Here is a 15,715-nt window from a genome sequence, read left to right as displayed (position 1 = left end):
TGATCATCATTGTAAAATTATAGTTATGAAGTTGGAAAATTCCTTCTTTATAAATAAGTGGTGAACACTAGAAGTGACAAATGCGAAGACCTTAGTGTGTGTCTCCCCACGGTAGTCCTGCAGTTCAGGGGGCCTGTGTTACTATTAAACTTACTAAAGCCTATATAGGGGTCAGCATATTCTTATGTACTGTGTGACTCTATGGAACTTTTAATAAAAAAAAAAATTCTCCCCTTTCTAATCTCTTTGTAGAAAATCCAAGCAGAGATCTCAGCCCATGAGTTAACTCTGGAGGAGTTGAGAAAAAATGCACGTTCCCAGCCTCCGACGTCCCCAGAAGGCAGGAACGCCAGGGGAGGAAGTCAGATGGACGTGCTCCAGGTGAAGAGGGCAGGCAGCTTCCCTCCGCTTTTTAATGTGTTGGGCATAAAGAAAAATTGGAAAGAGCTGATTACTTGGATGCCCTTGGTCTTCTTTGTTTATGACGTAAACAGTGGCATGGGAGTGACGTATTAGAGGTGCATTGTATCCCCGGAAGGGCAGCAGAAACAAAATATTGAATCTGATTTTATAGTTGAGAAGAGAGAGCAAGCTAGATTTAGAAGTTATCTTTGTATAGATTTTTCCATGAGCGCAAGCCTCTGTCGGTTCTGGTGTGGCTGGTGCGGTGGGCTGGCTGAGAGCCTGCGATGGAGCACTGCTGAGAGTCCATTAGTGACGGAGGTGAGATTGACCGGGACTCTGAGCTTGTGGTCAAGGGCACTCTCAGTTTTAGGCTCCTGAACTACAGTTTTCAAACAGGTGAGAAAATTTGTGAAGCTTTAATTCCAGCGAGGCCAGCTTCGCCTTTTATTATACCTTCAGCCTCTACACTGTCAAGTAATTCGGGACAGTGGGCTGTGGAGTTCACTCAGGTGATTGGGAAGCCTCACTCAGTTCCTTTAAGGAATGTTTGTCTTGCTGCTTTTTCCTACAGCTTTTCAGCAGTATGTGTTGTGCTAATACCGTCTGCTGAGACAGATTGCCGTTCTGATGCAAATTGCTTATTATGTCCATTTATGCAAACAGAGGAAACTTCGAGAGGTGTCCACAAAGTTCCAGCTTTTCCAGAAGCCTGCTAACTTTGAACAGCGCATGCTTGATTGCAAGCGTATCCTGGATTGTGTGAAAGCAGAGCTTCATGTTCTGGATGTGAAGGATGTGGATCCTGATGTCATACAGAACCATCTGGACAAGTGTATGGTGAGGTCATCGGTGGATAATGTGTCCACTGGGTTTCCCAGCTGCTCTTATGGCGTCACCTAGTGCTTACATACATGGTTCATTAATAACTGCTAGTCTATATTGAGCTAAGAATACAGAGTGATGGTGAAAAACAGGTTAAAAATAAGAAGTAAGGTCCTGTCCTTCAAGGAAATTAAAAGAGATAAGGCAGACAGGAGAAAGTAACATCAATTATTACAATGTAACAAGATAAGCTAGAATAGACATGCATATAACATGATTTAAAAAACAAGGGAAACACATCTTAATCAGAGTATGAAGTTAGGGAAGGTTTTGGCAGAATGTGACTAATAAGCTAAATTCTAAAGGATAAATTTGAGTCAGCTAGAAGAACCGTACTTAGAATAGATGTTAGGAATATTACAATGTAAAAGAAAATCATTTTTAAGGAAAGTCAAACTTTAAATTTTAACTTATAAAGTTTAAGCCTAAAATATGGAAGACAAAATTATACTTAGAATGGATGTCAGGAATATTATAACATAAAAAAACCATTCTCTAGGAAAGTAGAATTTTAAATTGACGTTTAAGCCTAAGATGTAAGACAAGAAATTATTTATAAGGCGTTATTACTATTTTAGTCTAGAACTTTATAACTCAGTTGAATAGAAATTTAAAAATAATGTGGCTAAGTGTACACAATCTTAGAATTAGTCTTCTCCTTAGGAGAGTCATGAGGAGGCTTAAGATGACCCTGGTTAAGACAAAAGTCTGGGGGAGTTTGTGCGTTTCAAAATTGCTTTCTCCATGTGTATTGCACACTGCAGATTTGCATACTCGAAAACTGAAATGTGTGGAAGGATGAACAAATAGGATAAATGTGTGTGTGTGTGTGTGTGTGTGTGTGTGTGTATATGTATAAGTACGGGTGTGTGTCTGTTGTGAGTATACATGTAAGCATTTATTTATTTAATGAGATATAGAGAGCAAAAGAACAAGCCTTGTCCTTGACCTTATGTAACTCAGTCCACTGGTCTGTTATTATGTGACAATGCCATGTGAGATGTTTCAGGTCAAGATCATGAGTGAGAAAAACAAGAGAACTTGCCCAGGTAAAAGTTTTTAGTTTCAAGTGACTAGGATGAGGAGGCCTCTGAATTTGACCTACATCACTCCAGTTTCTTAAAGTTACATACCTCTTGCTATATTGAATTTTTATACATCTTTTCATCATATAAGTAATGCATGCTTATTGTGGTAGACTGGTACTTCAGAGAATTTTAAGAAAAAAAGTTAATGTTAATACTTCCAAATGTCAACAGCCAGAAATATGGCCAGTGTTAGCTTCATTCTAGTAAGAGCATTTATGATTTTTAAAAATGTAATTTAAGGGGGCGCCTGGGTGGCGCAGTCGGTTAAGCGTCCGACTTCAGCCAGGCCACGATCTCGCGGTCCGTGAGTTCGAGCCCCGCGTCAGGCTCTGGGCAGATGGCTCGGAGCCTGGAGCCTGTTTCCGATTCTGTGTCTCCCTCTCTCTCTGCCCCTCCCCCATTCATGCTCTGTCTCTCTCTGTCCCAAAAATAAATAAAAACATTGAAAAAAAATTTAAAAAAAAAATGTAATTTAAGAAATGATAGACATTCAGGTTTTAGTCTTAATGTTTTTCCATTTTATGCAGGAAAAATGTTTTTATTATTCAGTACTTTCATGAACCTAGAAAACACACATTTGACGTTTTTTAAATAAGTATAATCTCTATTAGTTTATTTTCTTATCTGATTTTAAAAAGATAATACAACCTTGATTTTATTTCTCTCATCCTTTGAACCAAATCTGAGGCAGATAAAGCCCTTTGATCTCCATAGTTACTTTGTAGCTGTCAATCTGTGGAAGCTGTGTTTTGAAATGTTTCCAATTAGCAACTTTTCACCACAGTGTGTAAAATGTGCCTTGCTCTCTTTTAAAGAAACTCTATAAAACTTTGAGTGAAGTCAAGCTTGAAGTGGAGACTGTAATCAAAACAGGAAGACACATTGTCCAGAAGCAACAAACTGACAACCCCAAGGGGATGGATGAGCAGTTGACTTCGCTGAAGATTCTCTACAATGACCTGGGTGCCCAGGTAAGGGCAGCTGCAGTGCTAGCCTGTTTCACTCTCATTTATGTATTTTAAAATTTTACTCTTAGGGGAATGCATGTTTGAATTTTATAGCACTAATAATAGTGTTTTCTTTTTTTTTTAATTTTTTAATGCTTATTAATTTTTGAGGGGGTGGGGGAAAAAGAGAGAGAGGCAGAGAGACAGAGAGAGGGAGACATAGAATCTGAAGCCATCAGCACAGAGCCTGACACGGGGCTTGAACTCACAGACTGTGAGATCATGACCTGAGCCCAAGTCAGATGCTTAACCAATTGAGCCACGCAGGTAACCCAATAACAGTGTTTTCAATTATTCCAGTATTTTTTATTACATTTCGTTAAATCTGTATGTTAATAAATATTACAATGATGAATGATTGTATAGAAATTTGCTTTTAATATTTAATCCAGACTCATTTTTAGATTTTCTTTTTTTGTTGTTTTGTTTTAAGATTATTTATTTATTTGTTTGTTTATTTTGAGAGAGAGAGCATGAGAAGGGGAGGGGCACAGAGAGAGAGAGAGAGAGAGAGAGAGAGAGGGAGAGAGAGAATACCAAGCAAGCTCCACACCATCAGTGCTGAGCCCGATGTGGGGCTCGAACTCATGAACCATGAGATCATAACCTGAACTGAAACCAAGAGTCAGATGCTTAACCGACTGAGCCACTCAGGCGCCCCTTTTATATTTTCGATGGTAGTCACATTTCATAAGTTATTCTACAAGAACTCTACCAATAATAATAGCCCCTTTATAAACTCAAGTTACTGTTCTTTGGATTTCTGAATTGAATAGTCTACTGAGAAATATTAAAACATCAAGACTCTGATAAATAGTAAGTGACAGGAGATTCACATTAATCTAGCAGGATCTAAAATCCTTTCAAGAAACACCTATAATTTGGGCATCTTAGTGAATCTGTGGGGGAATTTTTGGTCATTTATTTTGAGTAACTATATTTAGCAGGTTTAATGTCTTCTCTTATTGAGAACTCTGCCCTGAAGTTAGGAAAACAAAACAAAACAAAACAAACAATGACCACCATGTTTAAGTGAAACTTTATTGGCAATGTTGGAAAGCTGGGTTAGATAATATTTTAGGTCCTTCTTGGATTATTAAATATTACCTAAGTTTCTACATCAGCCCCGAGAACACTAGCTGAAACTTTGTTATCATTTTCAGATGAGTAAGAATGAACAGTGCATATATTTCCTGGACAACTTTTGACTTCACTTCTGCAAGATAAAATTGCTGATGTGATATGTTTGTATCATTTTGATACACTGCACATCTGGAGCACATAGTGTAGAGCTTCTTTCTGTTATTAAACACCTGAAGTTTTTTTTTAAATCAAATATTATTGTATTTATTCATCAACTAGGCATTTTATGGATGGCAATGGTGGTGTTGCTGGTTTTAATATTAGTTATCTAGTTGTAACCATGGTTTTAGAGTTAAGTCATTTTCTCATTCAACACAGTTGAGACTTTACTGTGTGTCAGGTATCATAGAGGCAGTGGTGATACAATGGTGAGCAAAAACATAAATTATCTTTGCTAGAACTTAGGGTAGTGAAGGAAGAAAACATTAAACAAGTAGTCATACAAAGTAATGCCACATTAGCAGTCTGAAGTGTTATGAAGGAATGTGTATGGTGCTTGAAGAGTACAGGTACTTAGCAATTTGGCCCGGTCTGGAGTTATGAAAGCTTCCTTGAAGAAGTGGTGCATAAGCCGAGATCTGAAGGATGAGTAGGAATGGCCTCCTGAAAGCAGTGGAGGAGTCTTCTAGGTTGATGGAATGGTATGTGTAAAGGCCCTGTGGCAGGAGGCAGATGGTACATTTGTGTGGCCAATGCAGAGACAGCAAGGATGGGGAACATGGTGCTGGAGTGAGGGGCGAGACGAGCACACTAGTGTCTTAGAGTTGTGATAAAGGTTTTAATCTCAAGAGCAAGCTCGTATATTTGCTTTTAAAAGGTCACTTACTGCGGTTTGGTGGATGAATTGGATAAAGACAGGGATGGATGTGAAGAGAGCAGTTAGGAAGTCCCTGTCGCGCTCTTACTGAGAAACAGTGGTGGCGTGAACTAGGGTGGAGCGGTGGAGATGGTGGGGGTGGATTGACTCAGACATATTTAAGAAGTGAAATGAGTAGGACTTGGTGATGGGTTAGATGTGGGAGTACAGGGGAGAGGGAGATGAAGGATGACCCCTAGGTTTCTAGCTTGGTTACGTGGGAGATCATGGTGCCATAATTGGGAGGAGGCTCTGGAAGGAAAGGCAGAAACATGGAAAAATTATAAGCATGTATTGGGCATGTTCACATTTTAAGTGCCTTTGTGAGAATGAATTAAATATATCAGACGCTCACAAAGTTATTCAAGTCTGGGGAATATATCTGGGCTGACGCTAGGAATTTTATGAGTCATCTGCATAGAGATGGTAATTAAAGTTTTCAGTGATGAGATTGTCTAGGGACAGGATATAGTGTGAAAGAAAAGCCTATATGAGCCACAAAATAAAAAATAAATGAGTGGGATTACAGCACACTTGATCTTAGCCAAAAGGCCGAGAAGTGATTGAGTGGGACTACATTAAACCAAAGAGCTCCTGCACAGCAAAAGAAACCATCAACGAAATGAAAAGCCAGCCTACAGAATGGGAAAAAAAAAATGTTTGCAAGTCATATATATGATAATGGGTTAATATAAAAAAATATAAAGAATTCATATAGCTCAATAGCAAAAAAGCAAATAATCCAATAAAAAATGGGCAGAGGACCTGAATAGGCATTGTTCCAAAGAAGACATAGAGTGGATCAAGAAGTACATGAAAAAGTGCTCAAACATGACTAATCATCAAGGAAATGCAAATCAAAGCCACAGTGAGATATGACCTTACACCTGTTAGATGAGTAGTGTCAAAAAGAGATAATTCCCAAGAGAATGTGGAGAAAAGAGAACCCTTGTGCACCACTGGTGGGAATGTAAATTGGTGCAACCACTGTGGAAGGCAGTATGCAGATTCCTAAAAAAATTAAAAATAGAACTACCCAATGATCTGGTAATTCCACTTTTAGGTGTATATCCGACAGAAACAAAAAGACTACATTGAAGAGATATCTGCACCCTCATGTTGACAGTCACACTATTTAGAATTGCCAAGGCAACTGCAAAGGAAACAGTCAACAAAACGAAAAGGCAACCAATGGAATGGGAAAAGATATTTGCAAATGACATATCAGACAAAGGGCTAGTATCCAAAATCTATAAAGAACTCACCGAACTCCACACCTGAAAAACAAATAATCCAGTGAAGAAATGGCAGAAAACATGAATAGACACTTCTCTAAAGAAGACATCCAGATGGCCAATAGGCACATGAAAAGATGCTCAACGTTGCTCCTCATCAGGGAAATACAAATCAAAACCACACTCAGATATCACCTTATGCCAGTCAGAGTGACCAAAATGAACAAATCAGGGGACTATAGATGCTGGAGAGGATGTGGAGAAACGGGAACCCTCTTGCACTGTTAGTGGGAATGCAAACTGGTGCAGCCGCTCTGGAAAACAGTGTGGAGGTTCCTCAAAAAATTAAAAATAGATCTACCCTAGCAGTAGCACTGCTAGGAATTTACCCAGGGATACAGGAGTGCTGATGCATAGGGGCACTTGTACCCCAATTTTTGTAGCAGCACTCTCAACAGTAGCCAAATTATGGAAAGAGCCTAAATGTCCATCAACTGATGAATGGATAAAGAAGTTGTGGTTTATATACACAATGGAATACTATGTGGCAATGAGAAAGAATGAAATATGGCCTTTTGTAGCAATGTGGATGGAACTGGAGAGTGTGATGCTAAGTGAAATAAGTCATACAGAGAAAGACGGATACCATATGTTTTCACTCTTATGTGGATCCTGAGAAACTTAACAGAAGACCATGGGGGAGGGGAAGGAAAAAAAAAAAAGAGAGAGAGAGAGAGCCAAAGCATAAGAGACTCTTAAAAACTGAGAATAAACTGAGGGTTGATGGGGAGTGGGAGGGAGGGCAGGGTGGGTGATGGGGGTGCAGATACCTCTTCAAAATACTGATTTTTGTTTCCTGTGGATATATACACCGAAGTAGGATTACTGGATCATATGGTAGTTTTATTTTTAATGTTTGAAGAACCACCATACTGTTTTCCATAATTGTATACTTGAAATCTGCTAAAAGAGTAGATGTTCCGTGTTTTCACTACAAAAAAAGGTAACTATTGGAGATGATGGATGCATTAATTAGCTTGATTATGGTAATCATTTCACTTAAGATGATCACATGGTACAAACGAAATATGCATCTATGAAACTACAGTCAGTAGCAAGAAGTGGTAACAACAGGAGAGTTCTGGGACAGGAAAGCCAGGGAAAAAGGGTATTTTGAGAATGAGTGTAGGCACTGGTTTTGAATTCTTGAACATTAAATATGATGTCCATTTAAAAATGTCCATTTAGATCTGTTGCCCTTGGAGTCATTATTGAGCTTAGCAGAGGCCTTTTCTGTGGAGTGATAGGGACAGAAGCCAGAATGGGAGGAGGTAAGAAATGTGAGGGAGGTAAGAAAATGGTTTTGAGGACTGGTGAGGGAAAGATAGGAGAGAGGATGATCTTAGGGGAGTTGGAGCCAAGGAAGGGAGTTTTGCTTTTTTTTAAAAAACATGAGAGACTTGAGTATGTTTCATAGCTGATGGGAATAATCCTATTGAGAGGGAATGGTTGAATATCTAAGAGGGAGAAGGATAAATGCATAGGTAAAAGCTTTACAACTTGAAACTGCTTAATTCAGTATGTACTAGGTCTTAAAATGTATTGATTAGACTAGGAAGAGCAGATTGTTATAAATTGAACTGTAAATTATTTTCTTCTTGGAATATACAAATCTTTGGTAGCATTAAGTTTTATGATGATTGTATAGCTGCCTGGGCATGTCAAAGTCAGATAAGATCCTTTGAATACCTAATATCTTTTAATATAAATCATGTATTTGTCTCCTAAAGTCTGCATTAAGGGGCTATTAATTTAAAGTCATGAATTTTAATTAAACTCTGTAGGAAAAAATATTTCACTCTTAAGAAGGAATTTAATAATGATCAATCCTTGAGGTATGAAAGAGTAAAAATGAACCTAGGGGACCAGAAAAAAGAAATGTAATTCCGTGTTACTTATTAAGAAAATTTAGTCTTTATGTCATTCAAGAAAATTTCATCTCATACATGACTTATCTCTCTACTACTTTTGCAAATTGCATCTACCTATGTGCACATAAGAAGAACACATTTTTACTTATGTATGGTGTTGTGATGCCCTTAAAAATGTTATCTCAGCTTTAGATTATGAGTGATACTTTGAGAGTACCATCATGTAATGTAAGGGGTCAGACCAGGCTCAACCAATGGCCATGCCACCCTGATCATGGCCTTAGCATCCTTAAGCTTCACTGCCCTGATCTGCAAAGTAGAAGGGATAGGGCCTATCACAGAGGCTGTTGTGGGTTTTATTGTATAGCATGTATAAGATTCTCCAGTGTAACACGGGAGCTATGTTAAGAACCTGGTAGGGGCGCCTGGGTTGGTTAAGTGACCAACTTGATTTTGGCTCAGGTCATGATCTCATGGTTCATAAGACCGAGCCCTGTGTTGGCCTCTGTGCTGACAAGGTGTAGGTGGCTTGGGATTCCCTCTCCTTTTTCTCTCTCTCTCTCTCTCTCAAAATAAATAAACATTAAAAAAAGAGCCTGGTAAATGTTAGTTCAGTTGATTTTGCTTTCTGTCAACCACAAAAACAATTTAATAATAGAGGTTTATGTTGCATAGTTATTTATTATATTTTAAGTTAGATAATTACAAAACATAATTATGAAAATCATGCTATTCCCCCCTCAAATTTCTAGGCCAAAGTATGTATGTGTGTGTGTGTGTGTGTGTGTGTGTGTGTGTGTGTGTGTATGTGTGTTTTAAAGTTTATTTATTTTGAGAGAGAGAGAGAGAGAGAGAGAGAGAGAGAGAATGAGTGTGTAAGAGGGGCAGAGAGAGAGGGAGAGAGAGAGAATCCCAAACAGGCTCTGCACTGTCAGCATAGAGCCGGATTCAGGGCTTAATCTCACAAACTGTAAGATATGACCTAAGCTGAAATCCAGAGTCAGATGCTTAACCAACTGAGCCACCTAGGAGTCCTGTGTATGTTTTTAAACAGACTTCTTTGAGAGGACTGTAAGGCATCTTCTGTTTAAAATAATAAAAGATACCATTTCCTGATTCCTTAACTTTGTTAGAAGGACTGGGCCAAGTCCTTTGTCATTTAATACTCTGTTGACAACTTTTGAGGGCTTTGCCTCTGCCAAGGTCACTTAGAAAGGAAGTGGGAAGAGCTAAGATGAAAGGCCAAGATTGCCTGACATTTAACTTCTATGGTATATTGTCCTCCTGTGGAGATGTAAGAATGGAGTGATTCTAGGTGCGAGAGAGAAGGGTTATGTATGTCTTGGGGTTTAAGTATGAGTAGAGTTTGGATCTTTAGTTATTACTTGGATTCACTCCTATCATGTTTATTTCTCTCTCTCTCTCTCTCTCAATCCCTCCCCTTTTCAGGTGACAGAGGGAAAACAGGAACTGGAAAGAGCATCACAGTTGGCCCGGAAAATGAAGAAAGAGGCTGCTTCTCTCTCTGAGTGGCTCTCTGTCACTGAAGCTGAGTTGGTACAGAAATCCACTTCAGAAAGTTTGCTTGGCGACTTGGATATAGAAATCTCCTGGGCTAAAGTAAGTTGTAGTTCAGGTTACCTGCCAGTATTATGCCAGGGTCACCTGTGGCATTTTGTTCAGGATGTCATTTATCTCCATTTCATATTAAACATAGCCTTTTCTTGTTTCCCATTATTTTTCCACCTCTGTGTGTTAAGAAAGAAGAAAAGAACATTAAAAACAACAATTTTAAGAAGATATTCCTACTTTGATTCCAAAAGCATTAAACTCATGGCTCATCAGTAAGGCCTTTATAGTCATTGAGCTTATGTGGTACTTGAAAACAATCATTGCCTTCAAAATTGGTGACACTTTTTGAGTATTCATTTTTCACAAAGGATTGTGCTGAATTTATTTATTAATTCTCTATAGTAACTTTTGTGCCAGCAACAAATCTTCCTACTGCAAACTACCTGATATAAAGAGCATAGGAACAGAATTAAAAAAAAAGAAAACTAATAAAAGATCTAAGAGTTTTCTGTAGCTCTGTAGTAATTTTGAAATCACAGAGATTAGAGAGTAGATTTGCCAATTCTCCCTTTTGAGGTGGACAAAGAATTGAATAGAACACAAAGTAGTTTTATTTTTAACCAACGCATTCTCTTTTCCTAAATTTATTTCCCAAGAAGCATGTATACTAGAGATACATGCTGAGTATAAATGTTCGATATGGTGACAGAAATTTATTTCAAGTCACAGGTATCAGTTTTGACATCTACAGGTGTTTGCTTGTGGGAAGTGAAGAGAAGGTCCTGGGTGATACAGCCGCTTCTTAATTTGAATACTTCGTGGAGAGGACCCTTGAAAGCAAGTCCAGATACGAGGCAGTAGAATTGCTCAAGAAAAGTATAGTTCTGCGTGGGCTGTGTGAGGTGACAAAGTTGTGGAAGAGGAGATGTAGGAAGGAAAGGAAGAACGCTGGAATTCGTGGGTGTGCCGTGGATGATAATATGTATTAATATTGCAAAAGCAAAGGCACCCCCAATTTTTTTTGTTAAATTTAAGTTTTTCTTTTTTTTTTTTAATTTTTTTTAATGTTTATTTATTATTTTTGAGAGAGAGAGAGAGAAGGGGAGGGGCAGAGAGAGAGGAAGACACAGAATCCGAAGCAGGCTCCAGGCTCTGTGCTGTCAGCACAGAACCCGATGTGGGGCTTGAACTCAGAAACCATGAGATCGTGATGAGCGGAAGTCAGATGCTTAACTGACTGAGCCACCCAGGCGCCCCTGCTAAATTTAAGTTTTTCAAGGAAATATTATCTTCTTTGTACATTTTGAAAGCTGTTATTTTCTTATGTTTTTAAAAATTTATTTATTTGAGAGAGTGAGTGCACACGAGAGTGTGGGAAGGCCAGAGAAAGAGGGAGAGAGACAGAATCCTAAGCAGGCTTCTTAGGATTGTCAGTGTGGAGCCCAACGCGTGGGGCTCAAACCCATGAAACCTGAGATCATGACCTGGGGCAAAATCAAGTCAGACACTCAACCAACTGAGCCACCCAGGCACCCTGCCATTACTTTCTTATTAATAACTGAAGTCCTATAGGCTAATTGAATGACACATGCATAGTGTAATTTAAAAAGATAGAAGCAGGGCCCCTGGGTGGCTCAGTCAGTTAAACGTCTTGACTCTTGATTTCGGCTCAGGTCATGATCTCACAGTCCTTGGGACAGAGCCCCCAGTGGGGTTCTGCACTGACAGTGCAGAGCCTGCTTGAGATTCTCTCTCTGTCCCTCTCTCCCTGCCCCACCCCCACTCTCTCTCACTCTATCACTCTGTCTCTCAAAATAAATAAATAAACTTTAAAATAAGAAGACAGAAGCAAAAATAATTTATAATCCAAGAATATACTGCTTTCATTTTAGTTTTTTATAGGCACATACATACAAACATGCATGGCCACAAACATTTACAAATAATTATATTGTGTCTAATGTTTTTTGACCTTGTTTCGAAAAACCTTTATCTTTAATATTCTACTTGCAAGTGTTTTTGTATCACACATTGGAGAGGCATGGTATTTTATTGCGTACTTTTTATTGTCCCATTCCCATTTATTTCCATAAATTAGTGCCAATTTTCACTATTGTACAAAATGCTGTGAAGCTTAATCATAGCATACATTTATAATTATTCCTTGAGGAAAAATTCTTAGCCTTAAAAATATTGGCCAAGGGATATATCGATTTAAAATTCTAATACATACTATGAAATTGCCCTTCAGAAATGTACCCACCAGCTGTGAGTGAGAGTTCCTACTTGCTTAACAGCAGGCAAATATCATGTTTTAGTTATTTACTACATTTTCCAAAGGTTAGAGGCCATTTATAGCTCTTTTTAAAAAATTGCCTTTTTGTCGTTTTGACCATTTTGGTCTTTTCATTTAGAGCTCTTGACCTTTTGCAATTATAAATACTTAGTGTGTTGTATATTGTTCCACTTTTCTTAATCTTTTTTATTTTTCATTTATTATTATTATTTTTTTTGCCATTGCGCTTTCCTTTCTGTTCTGTATGTTTTTTTTAAACCACTGTATTATGTATTTTTTAAAGAATAAATTCATATTTTTCTTCATTGTTTCTGCTGTTAGTGCTTATAAAAGCCAACACTATTCTCTACTCCAAGGTTGTGTAACTATTCACTTATATTTTCTTCTAGCTCTTTTATAGTTTCATCTTTTACCTTTAATGTTTTAATCCAGTGGAATTTATTTTGGTATATATCATGAGGTAAGGTTCTAACCTTTTTTTCTGAATAGGTAACCATGTATCTCAGCACTATTTATTAATTATCATTTCCCCACTGATTTGACATGCTAAATTGTTTTTTTTTTTTTTTTTTTTTTTTTTGCCTGTTGCTTTGCTTCACTGATCTGACCCTCTGAATTGTTCTTCAGCTGTTTAACTATATGGTTTCATGATATATTTCAACATGTAGCTGAATGGATTCCCTGTCTTTATGCTTCTGTTTTTTTTATATACTTATATAAATTTTAGAATTATTAATCTGAAATTATTAAAAAATTCTGTTAGAGGGTGACTGGGTGGCTCAGTCGGTTAAGTGTCTGACTCTTGATTTCAGCTCAAGTCTCACAGGGGTGAGATCAAGCCCCACATTGGGCTCCACTGTAGGCTCTGTGCTGGGTTCCATGCTGGGCTGCAGCATACTTAAGACTCTCTCTCCCCCTTTCCCTCTGCTCTTCTCCTGTTGGAGCTTGCATATGCATGCTGTCTCTCTCTCAAACAAAATTCCGTTAGAAATTTTGGTTTGAATTGCCATAAATTTATAGACTTGTTTTCAGGGGAATTAATATCTCTGTTATAATAAGTCTTTTTAGTAACATGGTATGTTTCATTTTTTTCCCCCCAATGTTTTAACATTCTATATAATGCTTTGGTTTTTTCCTTCAAAAACATTATGTATGGGTGCAAAGATGTTTATTCCTACATATTTATTTGTTTTTGTAAGTGTATAAAAAGTATGCTTTTTCTTTACTACTAATTACTTATGGCTTGTACATAGGTGACACTGATTTTTGCAGATTTAATTTTTAATCATTCATCTTTGTGCACTCAAATCAATTCAGTTAATTTTTTACTCATATCAATTCAGTTAGTTGATTCTCATAATTTTTTAAGGTAAAGACTTAAAATAATGGTATGTTTGTCTCTTCTGGAACTATTCAATTTTAAATTCCCATTTAATCTTATTTCAGGTTTGAAATAATGAAGATGGTAAATACAAGTCACAAATTCATAGCACATTTTTTTCACTCGAGTAAATCAAATGGAACATTAGTATGTAACATAATCACCCACTTTTTCAATATTGTTTTCAGATTTAAGAAACATTAATATTTCACAGCATTTTAATGTATTTGCACTTAAAATTTATGTAAAATTTTTTCAATGTAAAAATATAATATTTTCATTCCTGAACTTTAATACTATTTTTATTTGATAGCTTAAATATTATTATTTTCAGTGTAGTCATTTTCTTTACAGTAGTCTATTAGCACAGATAGTTGTATATACTGTTTACATTTAATTTCTTGTTAGTTATTTTTATAGTTCTTAAAGACTGTTCTAGTCAATCAGTACATTGCCACTGAAGGTATATAGAAAGGCTTAATTACAGAGAGAGTGGCTGTGGGTTTTTTTTTTCTTTTCTCCCTTCTGGAGAAGAATATTTTAGTGTCTTTATAAGTATACCAGTATATGATATAGCCAAGTGAATGTTTAAACCTTGACTGATTTGGGAATTTGCAATTTTTATGCCTTCCAAAATGAAATTTAGTGATGTGAGATTAAATATAAATGAGCTCCTTGAAATGATTTGTTTAAATGTTGGTTAAAAAAGGTACAATAGCAGTGGGATGGATATACTTATATTACCTTTTGATTGAAACAACTTTGTAGTTTTAATTTTGGGATCCAGCATTTTTGCTATATTTCTCTGAGTATGTGTCCTTTTTTAAAAAGTATTTATTGATTTATTGATTTTGAGAGAGAAAAAAGAGTATTTATTTATTTTGAAAGAGAGAGAGAGAGAGAGAGACAGAGACAGAGACAGAGAGAATCCCATGCAGGCTCTGCACTGGTGGTATGGGGCTCAAACTTATGAGCTGTGAGATCATGACCTGAGCTAAAGTCAGTCGCTTAACCAACTGAGCCACCCAAATGCCCCTTGCTGAGTACACATCTTGCCTGGTCAAATTTATGAATGTGTGAATCAAGTTATCATTATACCATCCAGAGTATTATTTTTGCCTATGACAATTGTTAACTACAGCTTAGATGTGCTGGTTCTCTTATGATTTAGTTACGATGAAATATTTTTTTGTAATTCTTACACAACAGTTTATATATTAAGTCACCCAGTGCAGGGTGTTATCCTTGTAAATAAAGGTAGTATGCATCAGTAGTTTCCTGTAGTAGTCAAGGAGATAAATTCATTATGAAACTTTCAGACTTACGAGTTCTGGAATAGTTCAGCTTTGCCATCTTATAGTGACTGAATATAAAATTGATTCTCTAGGTCTAAAATTATGATGAAGACACTTGGTGTTTGTGTGTAATAAATGGAATTTGTACTTAAAGTGAACAAAACTCAGCTTTTTTACAGCTGAGTTTGTTACTTTTTTGTATTTGCATAATTCAGTGTTTTAATTTTTGTTAGGAATTGAAGAACCCTGAACATTTAATAGGTTGTGGAACATTGGAAACCTTTCAGATATTGTAAATTATCTGGGGGACTCTTGGACTGCCATGCATATATGGAAGAAAAGTTCTTTAAAAATTAAAGTTGGATGAACATTTATAATGTTCTGAAACATCAAGTGGGTGTTGGTATTTTTATTTTCTAGAATATTCTGAAGGATCTGGAAAAGAGAAAAGCTGATTTAAGTGCCATCACAGAGAGTAGTACTGCCCTCCAGAACTTGATCGAAGGCAGTGAGCCTGTTTTAGAAGAGAGGCTTTGTGTCCTTAGGGCTGGGTGGAGCCGCGTCCGTACCTGGACAGAGGACTGGTGCAGTACGCTGATGGTATGTTTCAGGATGAAATCTTGT

At 37.2% G+C, this 15,715-nt stretch overlaps 1 protein-coding gene across 11 annotated transcripts in view; it reads left to right on the top strand.

Annotated features, from left to right (window-relative positions):
* UTRN (utrophin) overlaps window positions 1-15,715 on the top strand; it is a 574,142-nt gene that overhangs the window by 251,352 nt on the left and 307,075 nt on the right. For all 11 annotated transcript variants that reach the window (XM_047102476.1, XM_047102480.1, XM_047102475.1 and 8 more), the window contains 5 exons: window positions 253-381; window positions 1,069-1,242; window positions 3,191-3,346; window positions 9,997-10,167; window positions 15,512-15,691. In XM_047102476.1, coding sequence (XP_046958432.1) covers window positions 253-381; window positions 1,069-1,242; window positions 3,191-3,346; window positions 9,997-10,167; window positions 15,512-15,691 — 810 coding nt within the window. The remainder of the gene's footprint in view (window positions 1-252; window positions 382-1,068; window positions 1,243-3,190; window positions 3,347-9,996; window positions 10,168-15,511; window positions 15,692-15,715) is intronic.

Source organism: Lynx rufus, unplaced genomic scaffold, assembly GCF_022079265.1.
Source record: "Lynx rufus isolate CCGP_SWC_20201006 ecotype Redwood Valley unplaced genomic scaffold, mLynRuf1.p SCAF_6, whole genome shotgun sequence".
Classification (NCBI taxonomy): Eukaryota; Metazoa; Chordata; class Mammalia; order Carnivora; family Felidae; genus Lynx; species Lynx rufus.
This window is presented reverse-complemented; position numbering and strand designations above follow the sequence as displayed.